This window comes from Conger conger, chromosome 5 (genome assembly GCF_963514075.1).
Source record: "Conger conger chromosome 5, fConCon1.1, whole genome shotgun sequence".
Taxonomy (NCBI): Eukaryota; Metazoa; Chordata; class Actinopteri; order Anguilliformes; family Congridae; genus Conger; species Conger conger.
The window spans coordinates 3445412-3455320 of NC_083764.1; the positions used below are offsets into that span (position 1 = coordinate 3445412).

At 48.2% G+C, this 9909-nt stretch overlaps 1 protein-coding gene across 1 annotated transcript in view; it reads left to right on the forward strand.

Moving 5' to 3' along the window:
• Positions 1-9434, forward strand: part of blk (BLK proto-oncogene, Src family tyrosine kinase) — a 14201-nt gene extending 4767 nt beyond the window's left edge. The window contains 8 exon segments of the mRNA XM_061242226.1: positions 585-617; positions 717-884; positions 3084-3236; positions 4558-4737; positions 5182-5258; positions 7242-7392; positions 7875-8006; positions 8548-9434. Coding sequence (XP_061098210.1) covers positions 585-617; positions 717-884; positions 3084-3236; positions 4558-4737; positions 5182-5258; positions 7242-7392; positions 7875-8006; positions 8548-8750 — 1097 coding nt within the window. The 3' untranslated portion in view covers positions 8751-9434.
• The last annotated feature ends 475 nt before the right edge of the window (positions 9435-9909 follow it).

Sequence of the window (9909 nt, forward strand, 5' to 3'; positions counted from 1 at the left end):
GATATCAGTACAATCATCCATACAATCAATATCAATACAATCATCCATACAATCAATATCAATACAATCATCCATACAATCAATATCAATACAATCATCCGTACAATCAATCATACAATCAATAACAATATAAGCAATCATACAATCAGTATCAATACAATCATCCATATATTCAATATCAATTCCATACTCATCCCAGCTAATATTTCCCAGCTAACCGTACAATTGCTAATGCTTAATTTTACAGGTTGTTAATTACCCAGCTATTAGTGTAATGTTGAGGGAGAGGTAACTATTTAGATTTTATAGGTAAGTCCTATGAAATGAGGTCAATAAGTACGATGGAACAAACTTGTTAAGTACTATGAAAATGTTTTACAGCCTGGTTCATAGTACTTAACTCTGCAATCCAAATAGCTACCTAACAATTTCATATGAAGTACTTTGTATGTACCCCGTAAGTACTATGTAATTATGGACTGTAAAATAAAGCTTTTTAGCGCAGATCTTAAAATGTAACATGCTGGAAAAAAAACATCCTGTTGCAGTTAATGTTTTGGATATTGTTCTGGAAGGTGTGTAAGTGCTGGCGCTTGGTAACAGAATCCATGGTGCCGGTGGCCATGGTAACGGAGTGCATGGTGACGGTGGCTGTGGTAACGGTGGCCATGGTAACGGAGTGCGTGGTAATGGTGCCATGGTAACGGAGCGGAGAGTGTGTCGGTTTGCAGGGGGGTTCGCTCTGTCCGTGAGGGACTGTGAAACGCCGGAGCAGGGCGACTGCGTGAAACACTACAAGATCAGAGCCTTGGACAACGGAGGATTCTACATCTCCCCAAGCACAGCCTTCTCCTCCCTGCGCGAGCTGGTGCAGTACTACCAGAGTAAACATGCCTGCGCCACACACACCGGGTCACCCCGCTGCTGGGGTGTTCTGGGGTCTGCTGGGGTGTTCTGGGGTCTGCTGGGGTGCTGTGGGGTCTGCTGGGGTGTTCTGGGGTCTGCTGGGGTGTTGTGGGGTCTGCTGGGGTGCTCTGGGGTCTGCTGGGGTGTTCTGGGGTCTGCTGGGGTGCTGTGTGGGGGTTTAGTGTTCAGTGTTCAGTAAGTTATGGTGTGTTGTGGTGTAAGTTATGGGTATGTTGTGGTGTAAGTTATGGTGTGCTGTGGTGTAAGTTATGGTGTGTTGGGGTGTAAGTTATAGTGTTGTGGTGTAAGTTATGGTGTGTTGGGGTGTAAGTTATGGTGTGTTGGGGTGTAAGTTATGGTGTGTTGTGGTGTAAGTTATAGTGTTGTGGTGTAAGTTATGGTGTGTTGTGGTGTAAGTTATAGTGTTGTGGTGTAAGTTGTGGTGTGTTGTGGTGTAAGTTATAGTGTTGTGGTGTAAGTTATGGGTGTGTTGTGGTGTAAGTTATAGTGTTGTGGTGTAAGTTATAGTGTTGTGGTGTAAGTTATGGTGTGTTGTGGTGTAAGTTATAGTGTTGTGGTGTAAGTTATAGTGTGTTGTGGTGTAAGTTATAGTGTTGTGGTGTAAGTTATGGAGTTGTGGTGTAAGTTGTGGTGTGTTGGGGCGTAAGTTATGGTGTGTTGTGGTGTAAGTTATGGTGTGTTGTGGTGTAAGTTATAGTGTTGTGGTGTAAGTTATGGTGTTGTGGTGTAAGTTATAGTGTTGTGGTGTAAGTTATGGTGTGTTGTGGTGTAAGTTATAGTGTTGTGGTGTAAGTTATAGTGTTGTGGTGTAAGTTATGGTGTGTTGTGGTGTAAGTTATAGTGTTGTGGTGTAAGTTATAGTGTTGTGGTGTAAGTTATGGTGTGTTGTGGTGTAAGTTATGGGTGTGTTGTGGTGTAAGTTATGGTGTTGTGGTGTAAGTTATAGTGTTGTGGTGTAAGTTGTGGTGTGTTGCGGTGTAAGTTATAGTGTTGTGGTGTGTTGTGGTGTAAGTTGTGGTGTAAGTTATGGTGTTGTGGTGTAAGTTATGGTGTGTTGTGGTGTAAGTTATGGTGTGTTGTGGTGTAAGTTATGGTGTGTTGTGGTGTAAGTTATAGTGTTGTGGTGTAAGTTATAGTGTTGTGGTGTAAGTTGTGGTGTGTTATGGTGTGTTGTGGTGTAAGTTATGGTGTGTAAGTTATGGTGTGTTGTGGTGTAAGTTATGGTGTGTTATGGTGTGTTGGGGTGTAAGTTGTGGTGTGTTGTGGTGTAAGTTATGGTGTGTTGTGGTGTAAGTTATGGTGTGTTATGGTGTGTTGTGGTGTAAGTTATGGTGTGTTGTGGTGTAAGTTATGGTGTGTTATGGTGTGTTGTGGTGTAAGTTGTGGTGTGTTGTGGTGTGTTATGGTGTGTTGTGGTGTAAGTTGTGGTGTGTTGTGGTGTAAGTTGTGGTGTGTTGGGGTGTAAGTTGTGGTGTGTTATGGTGTGTTGGGGTGTAAGTTATGGTGTGTTGTGGTGTAAGTTATGGTGTGTTGTGGTGTAAGTTGTGGTGTGTTATGGTGTGTTGTGGTGTAAGTTGTGGTGTGTTATGGTGTGTTGTGGTGTAAGTTGTGGTGTTGTGGTGTAAGTTGTGGTGTGTTGTAAGTTGTGGTGTTGTGGTGTAAGTTGTGGTGTGTTATGGTGTGTTGTGGTGTAAGTTGTGGTGTGTTGTGGTGTAAGTTGTGGTGTGTTGTGGTGTAAGTTGTGGTGTGTTGTGGTGTAAGTTGTGGTGTAAGTTGTGGTGTAAGTTGTGGTGTTGTGGTGTAAGTTGTGGTGTGTTGTGGTGTAAGTTGTGGTGTTGTGGTGTAAGTTGTGGTGTGTTATGGTGTGTTGTGGTGTAAGTTGTGGTGTAAGTTGTGGTGTGTTGTGGTGTAAGTTGTGGTGTGTTGGGGTGTAAGTTGTGGTGTGTTATGGTGTGTTGTGGTGTAAGTTGTGGTGTAAGTTGTGGTGTGTTATGGTGTGTTGGGGTGTAAGTTATAGTGTTGTGGTGTAAGTTGTGGTGTGTTGGGGTGTAAGTTGTGGTGTGTTGTGGTGTAAGTTGTGGTGTGTTGGGGTGTAAGTTGTGGTGTAAGTTGTGGTGTGTTGTGGTGTAAGTTGTGGTGTGTTGCGGTTCCTGCAGAGACACAGACAGGCCTGTGCCATCAGCTGGGAGCTCCGTGCCGCTCGGTGACCCCGGACCGGCCGTGGGAGGAGACCCAGTGGGAGATCCCCCGCCAGTCACTGCGCCTGGTGAAGAAGCTCGGGTCAGGGATGTTCGGAGAGGTTTGGATGGGTGAGAGAGAGCAAACCACACCACCCCCTACCCCACACACACCAGCTTCTATACCACCCACCCCACCTCCTACCCCACACACACCAGCTTCTATACCACCCACCTCCTACCCCACACACACCAGCTTCTATACCACCCACCCCACACACACACCCCTACCCCACACACACCAGCTTCTATACCACCCACCCACACACACCCCCCTACCCCACACACACCAGCTTCTATACCACCCACCCACACACACCCCCCTACCCCACACACACCACCTTCTATACCACCCACCCAACCTCCTACCCTACACACACCCTCCTACCCCACACACACCAGCTTCTATACCACCCACCCCACCTCCTACCCCACACACACCACCTTCTATACCACCCACCCAACCTCCTACCCCACACACACCACCTTCTATACCACCCACCCCACCTCCTACCCCACATACACCACCTTCTATACCACCCACCCAACCTCCTACCCCACACACACCCTCCCCTCCCTAAACTCTCCTTCCATAGATTAATGGTGTTAGATAATTGCAAGACCAGGTGATGCAGTCACAGTAATGAATGGAACAATGTGTTCTGATTGGCCGATTAGCTGGTCTGGTGTGGTAAAGGCCGGGGGATTGGCTGAAGGCTCTAACACAGCGGTCACAAGCCCTGCTCCTGGAGATCTGGGCGGTAGGTAGTTCCTGGGGGTTTTCATTCCAACCCGAATAAAGCACCCCTCATTCAACGGCTAGAGATCTCCATGAGCTGCTAAGGAATAGAATCAGGTGTGCCAAATTATGGTTGAAATGAAGACCCACGGGACGGTAGATCTCCAGGAACAGGGTTGGGCAGCCCTGCATTAGCTGTTGAATGAGGTGTGCTTCGTTAGGGTCGGAGTGAAAGCCTACAGGATGGTAGATCTCCAGGAACAGGGTTGGGCAGCCCTGCATTAGCTGTTGAATGAGGTGTGCTTGGTTAGGGTCGGAGTGAAAGCCTACAGGATGGTAGATCTCCAGGAACAGGGTTGGGCAGCCCTGCATTAGCTGTTGAATGAGGTGTGCTTGGTTAGGGTCGGAGTGAAAGCCTACAGGATGGTAGATCTCCAGGAACAGGGTTGGGCAGCCCTGCATTAGCTGTTGAATGAGGTGTGCTTGGTTAGGGTCGGAGTGAAAGCCTACAGGACGGTAGATCTCCAGGAACAGGGTTGGGCAGCCCTGCATTAGCTGTTGAATGAGGTGTGCTTGGTTAGGGTCGGAGTGAAAGCCAGCGGAGCGGTTGGGGCCCACTGCTCTGACAGCATGGCGGTTGTGTTGGCGCTGCAGGCTATTACAATAACAGCCAGAAGGTGGCGATAAAGACGATGAAGGAGGGCAGCATGGAGCCGGAGGCCTTCCTGCAGGAGGCCAACCTGATGAAGCTCCTGCAGCACGAGCGCCTGGTGCGTCTGCTCGCCATCGTCACCCAGCAGCCCATCCTCATCGTCACCGAGTTCATGGTCAATGGTGAGCCCCTGACCCCCGACCTCTGACCCCTAACCCCTGACCCGTGACCTCTGACCCCTAACCCCTGACCCCCGACCTCTGACCCCATGACCCCTAACCCCTGACCCGATCCCCAAACCCCTAACCCTGACCCCATCCCCTAACCCTATCCCCTAACCCCTGACCCTTATCCCCTAACCCTGACCCCTATCCCCTAACCCAGAACCCTAACCCCTAACCCCTAACCCCGACCCCTACCTCTAACCCCTAACCCCTAACCCCTAACCCCTACCTCTAACCCCTAACCCCTAACCCCTAACCCCTAACCCCTACCTCTAACCCTGACCTTAAAGTTGAGTAGCGCTGACCTATACTCACCTGGCCTACAGGTAGTATCTGCAGCCATGAAATGCAACATAACACTGACAGGTTGTGCTTGTGTTTGTGTTCTTCCCCTTTCTCCAGGATGTCTGCTAGACTTTTTGAAAACAGAAGGTGGAAAAAAGCTGAAGGTCCACAAACTGATAGACATGTCAGCACAGGTGAGCACACAGCACCTACTACCCCATACACACCGCCTCCTACCCCACACACACTGCCTCCTACCCCAACACACACCGCCTCCTACCCCACACACACCACCTCCTACCTCTACAGACACCTCGATATCAAACACATCAGCACAGGTGAGTGTGGTGGCAGCTCTCCACAGACACCTTCACCGTTATCCAAAGCGCTGTACAATTGATGCTTCTCATTCACCCATTCATACACCCACACACACACCGACGGCGATTGGCTGCCATGCAAGGCACCGACCAGCTCGTCAGGAGCATTTGGGGGGTTAGGTCTCTTGCTCCGGGACACACCCAGTGCGGGATCGAACTGGCAGCCCTCCGACTGCCAGACGACCGCTCTTACCTCCTGAGCCAATGTCACCCCACATGATCTAACACAGCCAATAATCCATAAACAGATTATAAACAGTGCAAAACACAATATAAAAACAAAAGTTTTAACCAGTAAGCTACATACACACTATAACACACTAAATAAAGCCCCGAGAAACGAACACAGTCCAGAGCACTCATCCCTGTAAAGAAGCAGCGACTGCAGCTTGTCCGTCTCTCAGTCACAACGCATCATCCCTGCGAGAGTGTGGGGTACGTGGCTTAAAAAAAGAACATTTAAAGTTACCACGGCTAATGGCACAGAATCTGACATGACCTACTTTATTTACTTTTACTTTTCTTAGAGTGCGGCATTCACCTTCGGTGTGTGCTGCAGACACATGCAGTTGAATAGTTATCTGGATAAAATGAGCAGATTTATCCCTAGCAGACGGGGGGGGGAGGGTGGCGTAGTTCATTTCTGCAGTCAGAACGGCAGAAGGACCGTAGTCGATCTCTATCTCCTGTGAAGTGCCTCGCGCTACACCGCTTATTAACATCCGGACAGGAAGTGATGCGCCTTTTTCCACTCGCCGTGCCCCTGAGAGAGAGCTCATTTCCTGTCTTACCAACTTCACAGACCCTGTGAAACGCCGCAGCCCACCCCAAACCCCGAGACCTGTTCCTGTGTGACAGAGAACAGCACAGCAGGCTGCCACTTGTGTTTGCCAGTCAGAAACGCACACACATCACAATGTTCTACACTATGATTAGAACTGGCTCACAGAAACACACACATCACAATGTTCTACACTATGATTAGAACTGGCTCACAGAAACACACACATCACAATGTTCTACACTATGATTAGAACTGGCTCACAGAAACACACACATCACAATGTTCTACACTATGATTAGAACTGGCTCACAGAAACACACACATCACAATGTTCTACACTATGATTAGAACTGGCTCACAGAAACACACACATCACAATGTTCTACACTATGATTAGAACTGGCTCACAGAAACACACACATCACAATGTTCTACACTATGATTAGAACTGGCTCACAGAAACACACACACATCACAATGTTCTACACTATGATTAGAACTGGCAAAATAAAAAAAAGATTAAATAACTAAAGCATTAAACTGTTTGAAGAGTGAAAAAAATATTCACAAAAAATGAGGTCAGTTGGTCAGTTTATCTGATTATTCTACAAGGGTTTGTGGTTTTATCTCTTTGGTCACTCTCGCACAAAGTATGAGCTGGCTACTGGGAGTGGTTTAGACCCGCATGCAGTGTGTTTACAGGATGCCTCGCATTAAGGTGCGATGTTAGCGTGTTTACAGGGGGCATTAAGGCGCAATGTTAGCGTGTTCACAGGATGCATTAAGGCGCGATGTTAGCGTGTTTACAGGATGCATTAAGGCGCAATGTTAGCGTGTTCACAGGATGCATTAAGGCGCGATGTTAGCGTGTTTAGAGGATGCATTAAGGCGCGATGTTAGCGTGTTCACAGGGTGCATTAAGGCGCAATGTTAGCGTGTTTACAGGGGGCATTAAGCCGCGATGTTAGCGTGTTTGCAGGGGGCATTACGGTGTTTATCTCTCCCCGGCGTAGATAGCAGAGGGCATGGCCTACCTCGAGCGCAAAAACTACATCCACAGGGACCTGCGAGCCGCAAACATCCTGGTGTCCGAGACGCTGCACTGCAAGATCGCCGACTTCGGCCTCGCCCGGATCATCGAGACCGAGTACACCGCACAGGAAGGTAAAACACACAGTAAACACATTATAGCACACAGTAAACACACTATAGCACACAGTAAACACATTATAGCACACAGTAAATACACACATTATAGCACACAGTAAACACACTATAGCACACAGTAAACACATTATAGCACACAGTAAACACACACATTATAGCACACAGTAAACACACTATAGCACACAGTAAATACACACATTATAGCACACAGTAAACACATTATAGCACACAATAAATACACACATTATAGCACACAGTAAACACACACATTATAGCACACAGTAAACACACACATTAAAGCACACAGTAAACACACACAGTAAACACACAGATAGTGCCAGTCTAAAAAAAACAAAAACAATGGGCCCTCGATCAAGGCCCTTAACCCCTCATTGCTCCATGGGGGGATCGTCCCCTGCTTAGTCTAATCAACTGTAAGTCCAGTCAGCTGCGTAACTGTTTTGCACTGGGACCTGCAGGGGCCAAGTTCCCCATCAAATGGACGGCGCCCGAGGCCATAAACTTCGGCACCTTCAGCATCAAGTCGGACGTGTGGTCGTTCGGGGTCCTGCTGACGGAGATCATCACGTACGGGAGAACGCCGTATCCTGGTACGCTCCTGTCGAAGCCGTAAATCTATGTCTGCGTCTCATTCACGCTCGTAGCCAGTTACAGGGGGCAGGCGATGGAAAAATGGGATACTGTATGTTTCCGTTTTAGTGGCAAATCTCTCTGTGCGGAGTTTGCATGTTCTCCCCGTGTCTGCGTGGGTTTCCTCCGGGTACTCCGGTTTCCTCCCACAGTCCAAAGACATGCAGGTTAGGCTGATTGGAGAGTCTAAATTGCCCGTAGGTATGGGTGTGTGAGTGAATGGTGTGTGTGCCCTGCGATGGACTGGCGACCTGTCCAGGGTGTGTTCCTGCCTTTCGCCCAATGTGTGCTGGGATGGGCTCCAGCCCCCCTGCGACCCTGTTCAGGATAAGCGGGTTAGGATAATGAATGAATGAATGTATGTATTAGAATTGTATATACTAATACATCTAATATACTCTGTGGTTCTGCTGTCTGTAACTCTGTGGTTCTGCTGTGGGTAACTCTGTGGTTCTGCTGTCTGTAACTCTGTGGTTCTGCGGTGCGTATGTTCGGGCCCAGGCATGACCAACCCTGAGGTGATCAGGAACCTGGACCTGAACTACCGCATGCCCCGGCCGGAGGGCTGCTGCGTGGCGCTGTATGACGTGATGGCGGAGTGCTGGCGGGAGCAGGCCGAGGAGCGGCCCACGTTCGAGTACCTGCAGGACGTCCTCAACAACTTCTTCATCGCCACCGAGGGCCAATACGAGGCACAGCCCTGAGCCCTGTTATCGCCATAGTAACAGGCACCCTGGTGCACTGCAGTGGTGTTATCGCCATAGTAACGAGCACCCTGGTGCACTGCAGTGGTGTTATCGCCATAGTAACAAGCACCCTGGTGCACCGCAGTGGTGTTATCGCCATAGTAACAAGCACCCTGGTGCACTGCAGCGGTGTTATCGCCATAGTAACGAGCACCCTGGTGCACTGCAGCGGGGTTATCGCCATAGTAACGAGCACCCTGGTGCACTGCAGCAGTGTTATCGCCATAGTAACAAACATCATGGCACACTGCATTAGTAACAAGCACCATCATTTTCACAACATTTTTACATTTAATTTCATTTTTATTTCATAATAACAGGTTTTATTAAATTAATTAATTAATTAATTAAATTCAAAAGTCTTCCAAACAGATGCGCCTTCAGTAATCTTCAGTTACACTGTCTTGTCTCAGCTGGGGGTCTGCAGAGAGACTGTGCAGCTCAGGTTATAGACTGCAGAGAGACTGTGCAGCTCAGGTTATAGACTGCAGAGAGACTGTGCAGCTTGGCTGGGGGACTAAGGCATTCCACGCACTGAACACCAACCTTTCCTTTTATGATAAAAAAAAGGGTTCATACTGTATATTTTATGTCAGTGGACTAATTGTCTTGTCATAGGATTTAATAAAATATTTTTTTACATTTTGCATTTTATTCAAATTGTAGGGTTTTGAATTGACTGAAAAGAAATGGCTTTTGTAGCAGCTGCACTCACAGTAAACAAGTTGCTCTGTGGTCTCACCAGCGGTTGATGGTGATAAACAACGTTGCTAAGTTTAGCACATTAGGTCTGTGGGACTGAGGAGCTCACAGCGTGCATGCTGAAAATCCTGGGCGCGGTCAAGTACGGAAGAGTGCATGCAGGGCTTAGCATCTTAGCATCTTAGCATCTTAATATCTTAGTATCTTTGCATCTTAGCATCTCAGTATGTTAGCACGTTAGCATGTTAGCATGTTGCTGTGCTTGTTTTTCCTCTCGGAGGCTAGCACAGATTGGAGCGAGGTTACGGAACTCCCCGGTGTCATGGTGACGTCCAGGGTGAGTCAGGCCTTCGCTGCACCCTCTCTAACCGAGCGCCTCACACATCGCGCTGACCCAAGCGCTGCACAGAGCACT